The sequence below is a fragment of the Pholcus phalangioides genome, unplaced genomic scaffold, assembly GCF_987345545.1.
Source record: "Pholcus phalangioides strain wild (caught in Gottingen) unplaced genomic scaffold, Ppha-v1.0 ptg000007l_1, whole genome shotgun sequence".
NCBI classification, from domain to species: Eukaryota; Metazoa; Arthropoda; class Arachnida; order Araneae; family Pholcidae; genus Pholcus; species Pholcus phalangioides.
Genome location: NW_028301600.1, coordinates 12,181,924 through 12,203,941, shown reverse-complemented (window position 1 = coordinate 12,203,941; position 22,018 = coordinate 12,181,924). Strand labels below are relative to the sequence as shown.

General features: G+C 35.1%; 1 protein-coding gene across 1 annotated transcript in view; it reads right to left on the bottom strand.

The window, feature by feature from the left end:
- Window positions 1–13,529: 13,529 nt before the first annotated feature.
- Window positions 13,530–22,018, bottom strand: part of LOC149084922 (gamma-aminobutyric acid receptor alpha-like) — a 56,925-nt gene continuing 48,436 nt past the window's right edge. The window contains exons 7-9 of the mRNA XM_089232661.1: window positions 19,152–19,304; window positions 17,869–18,119; window positions 13,530–14,271 (exon numbers count right to left, since the gene is read on the bottom strand). Of these exons, the coding sequence (XP_089088787.1) occupies window positions 13,954–14,271; window positions 17,869–18,119; window positions 19,152–19,304 (722 nt within the window). The 3' untranslated portion in view covers window positions 13,530–13,953. The remainder of the gene's footprint in view (window positions 14,272–17,868; window positions 18,120–19,151; window positions 19,305–22,018) is intronic.

Genomic DNA, 22,018 nt, shown 5'->3' with positions numbered 1-22,018 from the left:
TTGAAACTATCCATCAGGTACTCTCGATAAGCCCCACAACTCTTTCTCTGCCAAATTCGGAAATGTGTTGATCTGACTGCGTAATTTTCGACGAGAATATAATAAAACTTCCTCTATATGAGGGAACTGAGTTATACAATTGTAATTAGTTATAATTTTTTTCTTATAATTAATACTGGAAAACAGCTTTTTGTTTTTCCTTTGTATACTGCCTTCCGGGGATGTTAAAACCGCATACGATTCAAGTTATGGCATACGCATAGAGCAAATTTGAACACTATTGGATGGCTCTTTCTTGGTTTTGCATTTTCTGCTTCAAGCAGTGTACCATGACTTTAATTTGGGTGAAAAATAATTATTAGAGCAGAAAACATTTCAGTCTGGTTTTTTTAGTGCTATCATTCATAATTAATTTCACAATATACCGATATTCCAGATGAAATATAATCACCAACAAGGGAGAGAATCACTCTGGAATACAACCTAATTTTGAAAATAATCAGAATGAAAGTAAAATTTTAACAACCAGCATACGTACGGAAAATTCTTCAGTGATTGTCTTCGCTGTTAATACTAAAATTCAATATTAAGTCAATAACGTCCTTCTAGCAGTGAAGCAAATGAATCGCAATATAACCATGACAGTCAATCGAATCAAAATGACATATGGGTCTGGACGCGTTTTCTAGAACTTTTGCTGGAAAGAGAAGGAATTTTACTAGTAGGCCTACTGTGTGACAGGAGGATAACACCAGCGCTACACACGGTGCATAAGTAATAGGGCGTCTGACATTTTACTGGTGAACCGTTGATCATAGGTCATCGATCAACCTAGGTGCATATAGAACCGTAAGGCATACTTACAAATAGAGAAAGTTTCCAAATATATATATATATAACGTGTAGTACTCAGATATGTCATTCGTGTTTCAAGGGGTTGCATAGTTATTAAAATACAAAAAATTAACTTTTAATACAGTCCCCGTGTGCCCCAATTAGAAATTTGTTGCCGTCTCTTCTGAGGCCAAAAAAAAAAAAAAGACACGTTCTTAACCGGGTGAAACGGTTTTCCCATATTTAATGCTGTTTTTCCCCAACTATCCTCCGTTTTCCGAATTCGAATATCGCAGTGATTATTGCACTTAGAAACGTGATTTTTTTTTGTTGGCATCAGGAGACACAGGGCAAAAATTAAAATAAATTCAACGATTAATTTTCCTAACTGGGTATTTGGGTACACGAGGACTATATAAAAAATTATTTTTTTATTTCAATAACTGTACAACCACTTGCAACGTGAATGACATATCTGTATACTACGCGTTATCTGTATACTTTTTCTATTGGAAGTATGCCTCTAGGATTAACGATTCGCCAGTAAAATGGCATACGTTCTGTAACACCTGTTTCATGACGCACCGGAGTCGAAACAAGCTGACATCGTTGCTCAAACAGAACCGAGTGCGCCCGTTTTGCTACCCTGTGAATTACCACAAAAATACCACATGCGCATACATGTGTCACTAAAACAACACCATAAACGAGAGATTACTCACTTAAAACAGTGAAATTGGCAAACTAAAATGTAAAAAATCAGCACGTTTTGTGTGTTAATATCGTCTGCTAAAAAGAGTGTTTGAGCATCAACTTCACGCAGTAGATTTTAGGAAACGCCCACTGCGCCAAAGCGGCAAGCGTGAATACGAAGGCATGAAACAGCCCTTACTATTTATCCATGGGATAATACCCGTTAAGCACTAACGTTTAGAAAAAGTGCTAAATTGAAGTGCAATATTTGCGGAATAAACGTTTATGCTGTAGTTCGGTACTACATCGATTTTGTCTAGATTTATTAGTGTTTCGAAAATGTCAATACGTAATTCGTCATTTACGACATTTTATCGGATGAGAGATCAAAGAAATTTGACTTATCACCGAGTCTACACAAATCAGAAACAGATTTGTTGAAGTGCTGAGAGGGAACTTGTTTGGTGATGCCGAACATTAGTAGTTACGGCAAATGTCAAATGTTGGACAAATATCACTTCAGAGTATCGTGCTGATGATCTGTTTCACAGTTCAAACATACAGAATGCATTTCTCTCGAGTCTCAAATAAAATAAGTTTCAAAACGTCGGAGAATTGTAAATATAAACAATTATAGGCTGTCTCCACACACAATTCTTTTCCTGGAGTGTTTCAAGGAATCACAGACACTCGGATGTAATAAAATCAAAATGCTTTACTCCGTAGAAGTTAAAAAACATATACATTTTTATTTAAAATTTTAGAGTTAATAATAGAGATAATAGAGATAATCCCACCCGTTTAAGGGGGTTGCTGCACACAAATTTTCCAAAAAAACACATTTTCCAATTCTCAAATACTATGGAATTTTCTGTATCTACGTAATTGTGTTAAGTTTTTGTTCTATGTGTACTAAATATTTTCAAAATATTTTAACATAAACTGCTGGCAGGCTTTATACAAATACAAATACAACGCCACAACAGGCAAAATGCACAACGAGGTGGCTGAGAAAAAGATGCCCATAAAAATATGGATGTCATATATTTCAAAAATACAGCAACCCAATTGAAATGCAATTAACAAAAATTATAAACAATATATACACATGATAAAATATTATACAACGCCCATAAATATGACTTATGGTTGTCTTATTCTAAGAATGGATAGCTTCTCGATTTACCCCAACATGTTTATCGTATTTCTTTTTGAACGTGTCAATTGTGTTACAATTTACTACCTCCGGGGGTAAGCTATTCCATTTATTAACAACCCTATTAGAGAAAAATTCCCTGCGACACCATAACCTTGCATTGTCCCTCACCAAACGATACTGGTGTCCCCTTGTAAAAGCAGTCGATTGGCGGTGTACTAAAAGTTCATGGTCCATCCTATCCATCCCATTGAAAATTTTGAACACTTCAATCATATCTCCCCGACACCTGCGTTCATCCAATGTAAACATATTCAAAAAATGAAGTCTCTCTTCATAACTCAAGCCCTGTGTGCCAATAAGGACACGCGTAGCTTTTCTCTGCACCCCTTCAACCAAGTCCATGTCCCTCTGTAGGTATGGTCTCCAAAACCTTACAGCATACTCCAGTCCAGGACGAACTAAGCCTCGAAAAAGTGGAAGAATGACTTTAGGAGAACGCGAGGAGACTTTTTTGAAAATGAGACCTTGAGGAACTCCACTTGTGACGTCTGTCCAACCAGAGAATTCTCCGTTCACCATAACTCGTTGCGACCTATCTTTTAACGACGATTCTATCCAATTCAGCAAGTTGCCCCCAATTCCAATCTCGTGTAAACGCTTCAAGAGTTTACCATGTTGGACCCGATCGAATGCCTTCTGGAAATCAAGGTAAACAACATCTACATTTTTGCTCTTACCCAAAGCCTTAGTCACGTAATCATAGAAGCAAAGGAGGTTAGTTACACATGACTTCCCCTTCCTGAACCCATGCTGATTATCCGACAATACATTATTCTCGTCTATCCACTTCACAAACTGCCTTTTGATGATAATTTCCAAAATTTTCGAGAGGGAGCTCGTCAAACTCACTGGACGATAATTGGACACGGCTTCTTTACTACCCTTCTTAAATATCGGAACAACATTAGCAAGTTTCCAATCCCTTGAGACGATACCCTCAGCAACACTACTCCTGTATACTTTGCGACTGGACTCAACAATTCATTAGCACATTCCCTGAGGACCCTGGGATAGATATCATCTGGTCCTTTGATTGCACATACATTTCTTAGAGGATTTAGGACCTCCACGTCTTCCACTTGAATATCGTTGAGGGTTTTGTTACCCCATGCAACACCTATATATCGAATATCATTATCTCCATTAAAAACCGACGCGGAAAAGTCATTGAAAGCATTACACATGCCTACATTGCTCTCTAACCTAGAACCTCCTATCGAGAGGGGGCCAACCGTCCCCTTACATCCATTATTGACATATCGAAAAAATGATTTTGGGTTAGAGCCAATGTTATCTGCCAACCTAGATTCAACGTCCTTTTTACTATCCCTTATCGCCTTCTTCAACAGTCTTCTTTTATCAGTAAACAATGATAGGTCACCTCGTCCACTTTTATACTCTCTGAATGCTCTCTCCTTTTCAAGATAAAGGTTCCGCACGCTATCCGTGAACCATAGTGGGTGCGATGTACAAAGACGCTTTTTTCGAACAAAGGGCATGACGTCGTGCAAAACAGAGTACAGCTTCGTACTAAATTCTACCCATTGACTTACCACCCCTACTGATTCCAACCGGTCTTTGAAAACTTTCGCTAACTTTCCTCTCAAAACATCAAAGTTAGTTCTCCGAAAACAAGGAACCAATCTTTTGTTATCAACCTTACCCAAGGAAAAGTTACAGTAAAATCTGACTGTACGATGATCACTAGATGAAAACTGTTCCCCCCCCCCAAAACATGTTCAACTAGATCCTCAGAACTAGTAAGAACTAAATCCAAAATAGCATTACCCCTAGTGGCTTCTGATACATTCTGATACAAAAAATTTTCGAGCACCAACTTAAGAAAGTCTCTTTCATACTGATCTCTAGATGAAAGGTTCTCCCAATCAATACCTGAGTAATTGAAATCCCCTAGTATGAGAACCCTCTTACGCTTACACATGTAGGAAATTTCATCATGCAATGTGGCGATGAAATTTTTGATCCCTATTCGGTGGATTCTAACAAACCCCAACAATAAGTTTATGACGTCTTTTGTTCTCAAGCTCAACCCATATAGTTTCAATATCACTTCTCTGCACGTTACACTCTCTAGCCTTCAAACAGGATTTCACGTATATCAACACTCCACCCTCTTTCCTATCCTATCAGATCTATTTCTCAAAAAAGTATCGTATCCCAAGATGTGTAAGAAAGATTCATCCCCATCGTTTGCCCAAGATTCTGTAATGGCTATAAGATCCACTCCCTCCACAACTATCACAGTTTCTAAAAAATCTTTCTTATTACCCAAGCTCCTGGCATTTATTAACACACATTTTAATTTGCCCGGTGATTTAGTGTCAATCGAGAAGCCATCCAAGTCAGAGGTGGGTAATTCCTCGTCAGTACTGTATATTATATAATAATAATCATCATCAACAACCATTTTCAATCCACTGCTGGATGAAGGTCTCCAAATTTTTCCATTCTGCTCTGTCTGATGCTTTAGCCATTCAGTTGACTCCAGCCACTTTCCTGATTTCGTCAATCCATCTTGTGTGGGCACGCCTTCGCGGACGTTTAACACCACGGGGGTATCAAACTAGAATACTTGTGGTCCATCTGTTGTCCTGTCTTCTTGCAATACGCCCAGCCTAAATTCATTTTAAACGTTTTATTCTTTCCATGATATCATATACCTTTGTGTGGTTCCTTATCCAAGTTATTTTTTTTCTGTCTCTCCTTGTGATGCCTAGAATACATCTTTCCATGCTCCTTTGTGTTGTCTGTAGCCTTTGTATGGTTTTGCTTGTGAGCTTCCATGTTTCAACTCCATAAGTCAGTGCTGGTAGCACGCACTGGTTAAAAACTTTTCTTTTCAGGCATAATGACATGTGACTCTTCAGAATTACACAGTTTTTGCCAAAAGTGCTCCATCCAATCCTGATCCTTCTGTTTATTTCATTAATGATTCCGTTGTCCATGGTAATTTCTTGTCCCAGGTATACATAGCTTTCTACTTCTTCTATCTCTGTGTTGTTGATTGCCCTCTTCAACGCAAAGGGGTTAAACATAACCTTAGTCTTTTGCAGATTCATTTTCAAGCCCACCCGAATACTTGCCTTCGCCAATTCTTGTATCATTCCCTCTAGTTCGTCTCGATTACTGCTGATAACAACAATGCCGTCTGCAAAACGCAAATGGTTGAGAAATTCTCCATTTATTTTAATTCCTTTTTATCCCAATCCAGTTTTCTGAATACTTCTTCTAAAACAGCGGTAAAGAGTTTTGGTGAGATAGTATCACCCTGGCTGACTCTTTTTCCGAGTTTAATCTTTGCTTTTCCTTTATCCAAACGAATCGTTGCAGTTGCTTTGTCATATATTTTCTTGATGATATTGATGTAAGTCTTCTCTACCCCAATTATATCTAGAGCTTTAACAACAGCAGATGTGAAGACAGAGTCAAACGCTTTCTCAAAATCAATGAAGGTCATACACAATGGTAATTCGTATTCCTCAGGCATTATATATACTAATGTTTTCCATTAAAATGCTCTTTTCTCAAAACTAAGTGCTTTGTTAGATAAGGAACATTTTTTCCAACACCACTCATTCAAATGTCTTGAAACGCTGTGTCTCTCAACACTATAGTGTTATTTACTTTAACATGAGGATTTTGTTTTATTAAAATTATTTAAAAGAATTTTATAACCTAAAATATGGGTAATGTTTGGTGAGTTTTGAAAAAGTAGCATGTCGTTGAAGTTAAAATTAGATAAAAAAAAATAACCAACAACTAAAATCCTGAATGCTCTTGTGAAATTTTATAAAAATATCCATAGCGTTTGAGAAAAAAATTGAGTATCTAAAGTGGATAAAAATTTTTAAATGTTCCTTACACACGAAAGAGATTTTTCCCAGAGGAAAGCATGGGAAGCCAAGATCGAGCACCAACTCCCTTAAATGTATTGTAAAAATATTATTAAAACTATTATCACTCTTAAAATATTATTTTCCATATAGAAGTTTATTGATTAATACTGTTGGCATGAGTAACACTGATGAATTGAATTTGAATTGAATCGAAATTGAATGAACTGAAACTTTTGGTACAGAATAGAATTTTTGAAAAAAAAAATATGGCTTTATCTGTGTGTGTTTGTGTATATGTGAAACATATTATTTTAAATAGTGGTGTCATTCGTTATAATTATTTTAGTAAAAAAAAATTCAAAAGCAGTGATTTTCACAGTTCAAAAAAATCAGGATAAAGTTGGCATTTTTTTTAAACATTGGATTGGTATGACAAATACAATACAAAAGTAAAGTGCGTGATATTTTCAGATTCATGTTCATAACTACATGCTTACTTATCCGTTAAAATTATTGTATAATGGTGAATGACCGAAAATGAACTATCACGTTTTTTTCCTGCATGAATGTCAACATTTTTCATGTGCAATATATTGAAATCCAGTGTCTAACGTAGTGATGGGAAAAAAGAATTTCATGTGCATGTTTCTTTCAGATACACGCACGGCTAATGATGTGGGAACTGAATATCTAGGTTTTCCATTTATACATATGTACATAAAAATATCATTAGATTGACTTTATAATTGTAGTTGTGAGATTCATTTATAGTATAACATGGGTTTTCGTCATGTATTTTCTTGATATAGCGGAACAAAAACGTTCAAAATTTTATATACAAAATATTTAGTTTCAAAATGTTTTACTTTAAAGTAGTTTTAGTACTAAAATAATAATAAAAAATAATTCAAAGGCGTAATTACGAGAGATCGCATGATATCAGTCTTATGAATGCTCTTGATATATCAAATAAATATTTTGTGAGGAAAGTTTGTTTTTGAGGATTTATATTAAAATGTGATTTTACGAAAGGAATTCATAAACATGAATTGAATCATGACTGTATACTGTATTTGAAGTTCATAAAATATTGTAAAAATGGCGAGAAACCAATTTTTTTTTTGATAAACTACAACAGAAAATTAGTTTCATTGCTCGGTAGTTTGCACAGTTGCACAAAAATTGTTGTTGTATTTTATGCTTCTGTACATTGAAATATTATGTGAAAAACAAAATTTCGCTGCTAGGAAGATATTTTGACACAAAAAAACTTTACTATGTTTGGAAAATTGAATAATCGATTAGAACTAATAGAATTTTAAATGTTGTACAGGTTATTCAGGGGTTTAAAATAAGTAAAAATATATGCTACTGTTATTGAATATTTGTTAATAAATGGAAAAAATTACGATGCATTTCTAATGTTCAGTGTTACGTATATATTTTACACTTTAGATAAACGTTGTAATGCCAGTATAAAATTAAATATTTAATATTGATCACGCGTTATTATGGAGTATTTTTTTTACAGCGTTACTCTTTCACTCAATCTTGAAATTTTATACTTAGAAAAAGCAGATTTTTTTTGTTAATGCTTTGTTGACCAACCACTCTCCATTACTGTTCTTATTTTATGAAAAGTGTTCGAGAGTGTGTCCACCAAAAGTGTACGAAAGAAAAAAAAATTCCGTGGTTTATTTTAAATCCAAGTAAAACAGGAAAAAATATCAAAAAAAAAAATTAAAATGCCACTGTGATGGATGAATTTCTGAAAAATGACTATTAAGACAAAAATTCAAGTTAAATTTTCATAAAGGGCATAACAAAAAAATCCGCAATTAGTGAAAAATTATAATTGCTTTGTTGTACCGAAATAAATTTATGCCGTAATAATTCAACGAAAATTTTCCGTGGTATCGGTAATTGAAATTTTTACTTTTCAAGCTTTGAAATTTTTGAGTCATTTTCACTCGTAAAAAGTTAAAAAAAAAATCAAAAACTTCAATTACAAATATTTCGGAGAATTTTAGTTTAATTATTACGGGCAGTTTTTTTTCACGTTATAATGAAAAGAGTTGCAAATTTTACAAATCGAACATTTTTAATACAGCCTTATGGAAATTTAAATATAAAGGCATAGCATATCATGACGGCTGCTCCAATCGACTGTTGATGATTTGAATCAGTATCAATTCTATAAAAATCATAAAATGATGAATAGGTGCCATGTGAATATGTTCTACTTTGTTTTTATTGACTTGAGCTATCTCGAAGACTTGGAAAAATTTAATTTTTAACAGGTTAGAATCTCACAAGAGCTATTAATTGTTTTTTACAAACACGCCATCTATCTTCTCCAAAAAGAGATAAATTTGATGAAACAACAGATAATTTTTTTCTTTCCCGTGTAAAAGAGTCAATCTCGATCATTTGCTTTTTGCCGTTGAAGGCTTTATTATAAAATTTGACTATTTTCGACTTTGAGAAATACCATTAATTTTCGGAATTTTTTTTCGTCTTGAGCCAGGTTATTTAAAATCTGGAATGTTGTTGTGAGAATGTCCTTGAAGAACGCTATTTTTCACCGTTGTTTACTCTTAGAAAGCTTGAAGGTTGACTGTATTTCTTCGAGGTGGTTGAAAATATTGTAACAAAATATTTTCGGATGAAGTTTAAATCTTGCGCCATAGCAATAAGCATGTTGAAAGGTAATATGACTCAAACATGTCACTGGTGTTGGGAATGTTTTGACTTGAACACGCCTTTTAAATCGCCTAACGATAATGGGAGCAAGCCCAAAACGTTGCGTGACGAATTCTTCAAGCGCTCATATCTCAGGAAGTACCCAACGCGAGTCAAAAGCAATGGTATCGTCAGATGCAAATAACAAAAAAACATTCAGTGATATCATTTCAGTTTTAACATCTTTTCCCGTCTGGACACCAGGCCCGTGGCCCTGATTCGTAACAAATTGTTTTCCGCTTTATCTCAAAAAGTACGCAACGCACGTCGAAAGCAATGGTATCGTCACATGCATATGACAAAAGGTGCTACACCCAACGATATATCTCATTCCGGTTTCAATATCTTTCCCCCATCTGGGCACCAGGCCCGCTGCCCTGATCAACAAATTATTATATCTTGAGCATTTCACAACGAAAATAGACGACACTGGTGTCGTTTGTCAGCAATTTCAAACACAAGGCCGATGATAATGACATAATTTCATTGTGGCAGTCAGTACTTAACACGTATTCACGTATTGCAGTCGTGTCTATGAAATAGCCTACCCCAATTTTTTTACAAATCGTTCCTAAAAATGTCTTTATTATTTTATGCTGTACGTAAAAATTTCAGCAAAACTTAGCTAAAAGATATTCTGAACAATATGTCTTAGCTTCATATAATATAAAACCGGCATTGAAAAAATAAAAAATAGCTTCATCTACAAGAACATCAACAATACATAGTTATGTATGGATTTAAACAGGCCCCGTTCCGTTTTCATTTATATGTTCCAGTTCTATTTTCTGTCCAATACTATCCATAAATTCATTTTGAGCTTATTCATTTATTGGGCTTATATAGATACAAAATTCTTTAAAAGCACGAGGGGTGTAGTGATAACATGCTCGTTTTCACCATGAAGATTACCGTCAGGGTCCGGAGAGAGAACATAGAAGACAAGTTCTTTACCTACAGAGCCTGAGGTAGCCACCGATAGATGGCGCCTTAATTCCCACCCAACTCCAATGGTAGTAAATTGAAGTATAGCGATATGCCAGAGTTGGTGTGCGGTAAAGTATATTATTCAAAAGATTATTAGAGAACCTTTATTTTTTGTATAGAATAAAATTATGGTTTTCCCCACATATACAGTGGTTATAAATAAACTGACACTATTCAGACGTATGTAGCACCTATTCTGATGGGGATATTTTGATGAAACCTTTGAATGGGAAAAAGAAATATTCAATAGAAAAAATTATTCAAAACTTTTGACTACGGTAAAGAAGCGTTACTTTTTCACCTGGTAGTCAGAAATTGAACTATTTTTTATTAAATCTTTCTTTTTTTCATGGTCTATATAACCTTTATACAGTGTTTCATGAGAATACCTCCATTATAGAATGTACGTCAGTTTATTTACAACCACCCTGCACAAGGCACTTCACATAAGATTCCAAGTACAATCATTAAAAAAATTAAGAAATATAGGTACAGCAAAAAATGAATTTATTCTCTTTCAAAGTATCTTCTCTCAGATGACCTGCAATGATCCCATCGTTCAATCCGCTTTTCAAAGCAAGTAGAGAGATTTTCCTGTCTCAGTCAGCCCTAAAAAGTTAAAATAACTAGTAATTCTCTCACAGAGTTTCTCCCTAAATATCAGAAATAGTAAGAAAGCATAGGGGCAGGATCACGACTGTGAAGGGGTTGTGGCATGATTTTAGTATTACATTTGCATATTCTGTTTCAGTTTTGATAAGTTTGTGACAACACATATCGAGAAAAGCGTCGTGAACTGGTAGAAATTTCAGTTGTGCAGGGTTCACTGATGCAGCATCCAGAAAAAGTCTTCTTTATTTCGTCTGAAAAGTGGGTAGAACAATGGGACTACTGCATATCATCTGAGGGAAGCTATTTTGAAGAAAAAAAATTGTTTTGCTGTAACCTAAATGTGTTGATTTTTTTGTGTGTGATTTTACTCTAAGTTCTTATGGAACGCGCTTTGTAATAACAACAACATATGGGAAAATTAAATTTGAATGAAGTTATTCAGTATTCAAATAATTGAATTAATACAAATATTTTTTGGCTGATAATTAAAAATGAAAGGTAAATGTAAAATTTTAAAACATCATCGAAGTTTTTCAATTACGTCATTATTCTAATTGGAATTTGACGATGCACAGAGATGAACTCTATATGATATACCATCTTATGTAACAAATACTCGTTTTTAATATTCAATTTCTTTCAATTCTATTAATTGAAGAGACACACTATTAAAGTTAAGAGTTTTATTCCATTTAGGACGTGGAACCCAGATTTTTGTCTGAAATTTTCTTTTGAAAAATTAATGATTTTGTGTTAATGATGACATGAAAATGCACTTGCAAATTGTATCTTTAAAAGTGGAGGCATATATGCAGTGGCTCTAATGCTGAATTAATACTGTATATGAAATTCACTAAAAAAAAAAAATTCAAATTCAAATTTAAAGCTACTTTTTAATCTCAGCATTTGAAGCTCACAGAAAATTTAGCAGGTATTGCGCGTCTAATAATTCGAATGCAGTGTAGTAATATTTTATAGAAACAATAATGTGTGTGTGTGAGTGTGCATGTTGGAAATGTTAAAGATGGAAACTTTCCATTGATTACAAGAAACATGACTAGCTGTGTTGGGAAAGATTCCACTTTTGAGCAAGACAGAATTTAAAATTTGCTCTGTCAAGTGAGCATACTTGGTTTACAGTATCTGAGAGTGGTGGTGGCACATTCTCTTCATTCACGAATCATATTCGGCTTCACAAATCAAGTCACATTATGTATGCTCATGGAAATAACCTGATTTACGTTGGCGTCCATTTCGCATTTTTTGAGAAGGTATGATATTATATACAGGGTGATTCAGAAAACATGGGAACAACTTTAAGAGGTGGTAGTACACACCAATACATACAATTGTCATCGAAGAATGCATAGTCCAACATGAAACGCAAACGCGCTAGCGAGTTTCGAAACGGCCGCTCCGCAAACGTTAAAACGGCATTCCTGTTGAAATTCCTGTTGAAAAAGAACACCACATGCATGCAAATGTAACCTGGGGAAGAAGAAAAACCGTATGCCAAAATCTGCGTCACAGTGAATAAAAGGCGCGGACGCCAGCCCTGTGAAGTTATCCCAGCGTGCAACCGTTCTAACAGTTGTAACGTACGGGTCGGCGCCCGCGCCTTTTATTCACTGCGACGAAGATTTGCATACGGTTTCTTCTTCCCCAGGTTACATTTGCATGCACGGTGTGTTATTTTTCTCCAGATAAATTTCAACAGGAATTTAACGTTTGCGGAGCGGCCGTTTCGAAACATGCCAGCGCGTTTGCGTTTCATGTTAGACCATGGTGACAATTGTTTGTATTGGTGTGTACCATCACCTCTTAAAGTTATTCCCATCTTTTCTGAATCACCCTGTAGTTTATAAGCATGTCTATGATGTGGTGCCCATATGGTGTGAGTGGATAATGCAGAATGAACTCATCTGTATGTTTTTCCAGTTGGTTCTGTTTCCATCGAGATTATGCCTCAAAAATTAATTTTAGTCCACTTTTATCGTAGCGTATCGCTGTGGCTCTGCTTTTCGATTCATGCAGGTTGATACAGGAATTGATGAACTATACTGCTCAGGGCATGAATACAAATAAAGCGAAAATATTTGTCTGGCGAGGTTTACCATATATCGATTAATCAGCGTATTTCTCTAATTGCGAGTGAACTTCACGACTTCTTTATTTCTTCATATGACTGTAACGAGCCAAGTCAGGTGATAAGCTATATCGATTTCAACTTTGCCACGGATAGTACCACAACTAGATAGCATTCTTATATGGAATTGCAATTACCTGTGATGTTTTATCAGACAGTAAGACAAGGCGATGTGGAATGATATCCTCTTAAAATACTATCACGTGCTATCAAGGGTATTACTAATTTTGTTATGTTGTGTGTCAATAAAATCAAAATCATATCATATCTTAATTTTGTTATGATTTCTGAGTTTTTGCCTTTTTTGGTAGTTTAGGTATGCCTTTTATTTCGCCGTGTCTTTTTTTATGTTGTTCACACGTATTACATCTGCGGTAAATATATCACTTTACATTCCAGTCTAGGTATGTTTTAAAACAACTTTTGCATATTAGTGAAACAAAAGAACATTTAATCATGCTTTTATCGAGAAATATTACAAAGACGATGTTTTGTAATGTGATTTCAAACCTATGATCGGATTGTTCTCATCGGAAAATATAGGAAATTATATGATAAAGAAACGTACGTGGATGAATGGGATAAATCATTTTCGTAAAATAAGAACGGCGATACATTTTTTCAGAATCACAAAATTTGACTATGTGTGGGTAAGGTATGATCACTTGATTTTCTGATCATGACGGTTATCTACAACTTGAACCACGCCACTTATAAAGGTGCTCACAAGAGGAAAAGTTTCGTAATCGTTTAGTTATGATCCGATATCTACATGTAAATTGATGCTATGCCTTTGGATTGGAACAGATTTTTCAACAATGATAAATCCAGAAATGTTAGATTTCGTTGATGGAAGTATATGATCACGTATTCTCCCACGTCGATGACTGATGTTTGCTTCCATAGAGGAACCAATAGAACAAGTTCAACGCGACGAAGCAGCAAGGGAAGAGTATCCTAGAGATTTCATCGATCTTACTGACACTGTTGACAGCATTCTCTTTTCTTCCGGCCACTCTTCGTCGCATCGCTGCTTTGTATTGGTCACTGGCCAATATGCAATTCCAGAACTGAACACAACAAATGCGCAAGTCATGGCAGTTAGGGAACCTTCCAGATGAGCGCCTCGCTTTTGTTGATCGGACCAACGGGCTCGGAAAGTGCTCTTGAGAAGCGCAAGGCTGGAAATAAAATATTTCATCGTAAGAAAAATTGTGATGTTTTAAAAGAGTACATGTGTGTGTGTGTGGGAACGATTCAAGTATTACACAATCAGATTTTTAGCCATTTCCGACCCCTGCCCCTTGTTAGCAAAATTAAGTGTAAGCTCTGTTTCCCGCCTACTACCACATATTGGGATCAGAGGCGTATGTGGGGGGGGGGGTGCATGAGGAGCCCGTGTTCTTCCCCCAAAATGAGTTGATCAAAAATTTGTTTTGGGTGCAACAAGTATTTTGTAAAAAATTAAAATATATGGAAAAAAAAATCTTTATATGTTGTCATTATCGATTTCTGGTTATTTCAATGCTATTTGAAGGCTAATAACTTAGAATGTATCTTCGAGAAATTTTTTGTACCCCCCCCCTCCTTCTCTAAAGCCTTTGTGTCCTCTCCAAAGATCAATCCCTTTCACGCTTTTAATTGGGATTACCGTTCCAGAATATACATAGTACATAGTGAGTCTGACCACCTTCGCGTGATACTGCTGCAATGAACTTCGCTATGTATACATGGGGATCACTTTTCAGAAGATTAGAGACGGAACACACGGTATTTTTACATTGAATTTCCGGTTTTGAGTGGTTGGTGACGTAATAATCATTCAAACCCTCTCCCCCCCACTTTTATCGAAATTCAGCAAATCCGAAACCCCCTCCCCGATGCTGACGCAATACTTGAATCACCTTATGAGGGATGAAATGATGAATTCAGAGAATTCGTCTGAACGGCTCAGTTGTAGCATATGTGTCGACAAAGAATGGAAACCTGCATCAAATTTGCTTGAAGATCATGCTTATTCAAGTCAGGGAGAATATAAAAAATGCATTTAGTATAAGGTAATTCTTGTTGAGGAATAAAGTGAAATTCATATAAAATTCAAAATAGGATTTTTGACTAACTTCAACTGTTAGTGAAATTACCTGTAGAGTGTTTAGAATCTCGGAATTAATGAGAAAAAATAGATACAAAAATATAGAGAGAAATTTTGATTCGGTAATTAATATTAAATATTTTTTTGCAAACAAAAGTCGAATATAGATGTTCCACGCTTGAAAGAAATACGGTCATATCATGTTCAAAAATGACAAAATAATTATATATTTTTCGTAATATAAAAAGGAAAATAATTTTCAACTAACCTGGATCCCGAGAGGGTTTCAGGCGTATTATTTGAGATTACAAAGTCCAATTAACAACACTTACCATGTATATTAATAGCCACCCGTCGATGTGAGTTTTCTCATTTTTTATATAATAAAGAGAATACCATCCCATATTACCTTTGGTATAGGAAGAAATTTTCATTAATATAATAGGTATTTGTTCTTTGAGTATTTATTTGGTTCCAGTTGAGTTCATATGAAACTGAATCAATCAGTTTTGTCACAGATGAAAATATAGCAAGTAATACCTGATGCATTCTTTATGATAAGAATACAACCAACCTGGATTGTTCATAAATCACTCAGAATTAAAGAAGTTACATGTAAACAAACATTCATCATCAAGAAATTAATAAAAATCACACAAGAAGGAGACAAAAGTAATTGTAAGAAAAGTCAGTGTTATTATATGTTTTAGAACCATTGAAACAGACACATCATCTCCATATATTACTCGTAAAAAGTTCATTCCCGAGTGTTGAGACTGTTCAAATGACAGCAATATTTTTATAGAAGAAATTTACGTTAATTGGTTGAATGTTTATTCGCTGAATAAGCAATGACAATGCCGATAATTGAAACGTAAGGTATCATATGAGATTTAGGAACGCATTTCTCTGGAATTTCCTTCTAGTTCATATTCCAGAATGAATGCTTGTCAGAAGAGGATTATTGCTACGCTGCCCTGAGGATTAAATCTGAAACAATTACGGTACATCCAAATGGCGTGTTTATACTCTTTTAAACAGCTGCAACCGAAAGGTTTTCCATGTGATAAGCGTGTATGAGTTTCTTTAAGATTTAAACACTTCAAATTAGCACGAGAAGTGTGTAAACGCCGTTACGCAAACGACTAGGTATCAATATTGATACATAGATATAAGTACTTATTAATGATCAATAAAGAAAACATAGAAGTTAATTATAACGTCTCGAGTTATACTGACCATGTTAGATATGATATAAATCTACGAATATTTTCTGTCAATCTGGCATTTCAATATTTGTAATCTACAAATAAAGAAAAACAGTAATGCCTGACAATATAGGAATTTATTGAATACCTAATATCTGAAGACGTCGATTCTCGTCGTCATTATTTCTTGGAAATATCATTTTAAGCCAGAAAATGAAGAAACGTACTTATCGATTCTGAGTATCTAAAGTTTATTTGTGAGGCCACAAACAGTTAAAATTTTAAATCCATTTGATAAAATTAGATCAAAGTTGTTTTACAATTCAAACATTCACATTAGCAGTACTCTTTTTCGCTTACACAATGTTCCATTGAAAGTTGGGAGGTTAACACTGTAAACAAGTTAGTTAGTTGGCCAACCATTATGCATAATTGCTATGTAAACGATCGAGTTAAAACCTGAAATTGGTTCACTGAAATTAATAATTAACTGGCACCCTATCATTTTGATAAATAAGAGTAGAAATAATATTTATCCTACTCCCAGTGGTGGTCCCTTCCAAATTTATTCCTGCATCTCCTATGACGCTTCATTTCTGCAACAAAACCGAAGTTGTTCGAGGATACATTGTCAATTGGGTTTTGGTTAGCGAACACGCTGACCAGTCTGGTAACTCCATTTTTTGAAAAGTCAATCATTGTTGATATTGCTTCTATGAACTCGAGAGCTGTCTTGTTGAATAACTTGGATCAATTTTGGTTATATTTGACATCCATATTTTTATGGGGATATTTTTCAGCCACTCATTTGGAGTTTTGCGTCTTGTGACCGTCGTGTGTTTTGCATTTGTATTTGTATGAATTCGCTCAAATTTTCACGTATACGGCACAAGATTTTGTTTCATGCACAACTTCATAGAAATAATTAATTGTCCATTTCATTTGAGACAAAAGGCGAAAAAATTGTTCCATAGGTAGTGAGGTCTTTTTAAATCATACATTTACCTCTTTTGAAATTCCTCTGATGCCGGGATTGCATTATAAAAGTTTGATAAAATTTATTTTATAAAACTTGAAAAATATAACCAATAAGCGTATCGGTTACATCTGAGCGAATGTAACCAAGAGGCCTATTGGTTGTTTTTCAACACATTTTGAGCATTTTTTAAATTGGAATCGTATCTCTACGACAAACGATTCATGAGATAAACGTCACATTCGCACTTACATGACACTCTGTATAAAGGATTAAATAATTTTATAACAATTGAAAACAATTTGAATGTTTGCTTAATATACAATTAGTTAATATTTGAACATCGGAAATCATTTTGACTCAACCCGTATTATATTGAATTTTTATTAAATTTTTTTAGTAATCTTGAAAAAAAATCATTTTTTTTCGTTTGATTCGTGATAATTTAGGACTGTTACCTGTATTTCGAGAATACTGTTCCCGTGCATGGTTGAAAACTTACCGTTGATGAACCTACTCTAGCTGTTCCAGCAATCTCTTCAATATCATTTTCCACTTCCGATTCTATGCAAGGAAATTCTCCACTGCCAACTTTTGTGAAATAATGTACACCGGCGAATTCAAGAAGGGTAGCGATTACAAAAGTGAAACACATGATCACAAACCAGTCAAGAGCTGTAGGATATGAAACCTTGGGCAAGTCTGTTTTTGTGTCCAGACCAAAAGTTGACAGAGTTAGTACTGTTGTTATGCCTGAAAAACAAGTTCATAGAATTTTGCACAAGGTTTCATGATAAGTCTCTTATTCTTCTGTCCAAAAACAATATTTTTCAACGTCTTTATAAAATTACAACTTACAATGTATAATGTTAGAATGTTTCAAATTCTTTTACTGACTTTAATACTTTCACAATAAATATAATGGGTAGAGAGAGAAAATGATATATATTACCTGTAATATGAGTACGCCTTTTTTTTTCAAATTTTGAGCCTACTTATTTTATTTCTGTTCTCAAAATATCTGCCGACATTTTGGTATTTTTATACCGTCATAATTACTTATATAAACTTTGAAAAACCGCTAATTTTGCAAGGGCCCAGAAGTAATTGAAATTTTTGTTGAATTCTGCACATTTCTTTTGCTGTACCGCATTAATGGACGAGCGAGTAAACTTTCTGTGTCCGTAAAAGTAGCAAATCTGTCTGTCCTTTAGAACATAGTTTATAAAAGTTTGAAATTTTATACATTCATTTCAAAATACTTTCCCATTAAGTATGCGCATTCAAGTAATTCTTTGAAAGTTCGTTTTTTTTTTATTAAAGATAACGACGAAAAATGACTGCAGTTCTCTAATGATTTGCATAGAAGATGAGATTTTGCTAATGAGGTTAAGCAAGAAAATGTAAATTTTGAATTTTTTTGTGAAATTCAGATAATTTAAGTAAAATAAGAAAATAAATCTACTATATTCAAGAAAAATAAAACGAGAAATGCAGTTACACATCTCTAGGATATCCAAGATTATTTGCGAATTTATGAGATAATGAGAAGTGAATGTAGTCTTGTTATTTCGCTACAACAGCTCAGGTTTTATCATTCTATATGAATTATTTCACAGCATTCATTATCAGAGAAAGATGATCTAAATGAGGAATTAAATTGCTTCATAATAGAACGAAATCAACAATTTTACGAGTTGAGTTTGATGGTTGTTGTAATAAATTTAGAAGAACTTACTTTATTCTCCATATTTAAATAAATAATAATTCAAACATATTTCTTACCTAAACCCACTCGATCAGCTGTAGCTTCCCTGTTAATCCAGAATGAAACCCATGACAGGACAACGATCAGAATGCACGGCACATAAACTTGAATCAAGAAGTAGCCCATATGTCTTCGCAGATTGAAATTAATTTTTAAGACGGAAAATTTTCCTGTAATGGGAAAATAATGAGAATTATTGTTATTATTTATCGGCAGTAATATTACTACAGGGTGATACTAAATTCATAGTGAAAACTTTAAAAGGTGATATAAGACTCTTAAACAAGTATTTTTGGTCATAGAATGTGCTCTTGAATCGCAATAGCAAAGGAATTTTTAGAGAGTGTACAACAGTACTTCACCAAAAGTAAATATATTTTCTGATGTATTTGTGTTGCAATAAGTGCAAATCCGCCTGGCATTCTAGGGGTTAGGGAACTAGCTTCTGACTGCGCAGGTCTTGGTTCGGGCATGGATGTCTACTAACACTAACAAATTCTCTGGAAGGATCACACTAATCCCTTGGGAATACTTGAGGATGATGTTATTATTAAAAAAAATATAACATTCGAGGATGCAGGGCATTTAGTGTGGTAGGCCTTTTCATGGTGCAACATGGGAAACGCAAATTCTATCATAAGTCATTATACCGCTTAATCACTGTTTGGCGCAGCATAACCTTGATGGTCCTTGCGCCAATAAAAACAAACTCCAATCCAATCCGAAGGTGAATATTCACCCTCGAATAAGGTGTGTCCCAAAATGATAAAAAGCCACATGCAATATTCTGTGAATAATATAATTTATTTTTTCGAAGTGAAAATTCTTTTTTTAACTAGAAATCTTTTACAAGATATACAGAAGACTGGATGTTGTGAAGATATTTATTATTTGAGATGTTAAATTTTTAAGGAAGGAAAAAACTCACCTCTGCCTCTACCGGGAGTCGAACCCGGGTCCCTTAAAAATTTAACATCTCAAATAATAAATATCTTCACAACATCCAGTCTTCTATACAAATACAAATACAAATACAAATACAACGCCACAACAGGCAAAATGCCCAACGAGGTGGCTGATAAAAAGATGCCCATAAAAATATGGTTGTCATATGTTTCAAAAATACAGCAACCCAATTAAAAATGCAATTAACACAAATTACAAACACTATATACACATGAAAAAATATTATACAATGCCCATAAAGAATACTTATGGTTGTCTTATTCTAAGAATGGATAGCTTCTCGATTTACCCCAACATGTTTATCGTATTTCTTTTTAAACGTGTCAATTGTGTTACAATTTACTACCTCCGGGGGTAAGCTATTCCATTTATTAACAACCCTATTGGAGAAAAATTCCCTGCGACACCATAACCTTGCATTGTCCCTCACCAATCGATACTGGTGTCCCCTTGTAAAAGCAGTCGATTGGCGGTGTACTAAAAGTTCATGGTCCATCCTATCCATCCCATTGAAAATTTTGAACACTTCGATCATATCTCCTCGACACCTGCGTTCATACAATGTAAACATATTCAAAAAATGAAGTCTTTCTTCATAACTCAAGCCCTGTGTGCCAATAAGGACACGCGTAGCTCTTCTCTGCACCCCTTCAACCAAGTCTATGTCCCTCTGTAGGTATGGTCTCCAAAACCTTACAGCATACTCCAGTCCAGGACGAACTAAGCCTCGAAAAAGAGGAAGAATGACTTTAGGAGAACGCGAAGAGACCTTTTTGAAAATGAGACCAAGCATTCTATTCGATTTTTTGACAACCGCTGAACAATGTTCAGAAAACTTAAGTCGCTCGTCAATGAGAATTCCCAAATCGGTGACTCTAGTTGCATCCGGGATAGTGACACCATTCAACTCGTAAGAGAACCGTGGGTTGTTCGAACCAAAATGAGCGACCATGCACTTATCTACGCTAAACGTCATGCTCCATTCATTTGCCCATGCTGCAATCTTGTTTAAGTTGGTCTGGAGCAACTCCCTATCGCTTTCATTCCCGATTACCCCCATTAGCTTCACATCATCTGCGAATTTGCTAGTAATTCCATCGATACCCTGATCGAGTTTATCGATAAAAAGTGAAAAAAGTATGGGGCCAAGGACACTTCCCTGAGGAACTCCACTTGTGACGTCTGTCCAACCAGAGAATTCCCCGTTCACCATAACTCGTTGCGACCTATCTCTTAACCACGATTCTATCCAATTCAGCAAGTTGCCCCCTATTCCAATCTCGTGTAAACGCTTCATGAGTTTGCCATGTTGGACCCGATCGAATGCCTTCTGGAAATCAAGGTAAACAACGTCGACATTTTTGCTCTTACCCAAAGCCTTAGTCACGTAATCATAGAAGCAAAGGAGGTTAGTTACACATGACTTCCCCTTCCTGAACCCATGCTGATTATCCGACAATACATTATTCTCGTCTATCCACTTCACAAACTGCCTTTTGATGATAATTTCCAAAATTTTCGAGAGGGAGCTCGTCAAACTCACTGGACGATAATTAGACACCACTTCTCTACTACCCTTCTTAAATATCGGAACAACGTTAGCCAGTTTCCAATCTCTCGGGACGATACCCTCAGCAACACTACTCCTGTATATCTGTGCGACTGGCCCCAACAATTCATTAGCACCTTCCCTGAGAACCCTGGGATAGATATCATCTGGTCCTGGTGCTTTGCTTGCACATACATTTCTTAGAAGATTTAGGACCTCCACGTCTTCCACTTGAATATCGTTGAGCGTTTTATTACCCCATGCAACACCCGTATATCGAATATCATTATCTCCATTAAAAACCGACGCGAAAAAGTCATTGAAAGCACTACACATGCCTACATTGCTCTCTACTTTTGAGCCTCCTAT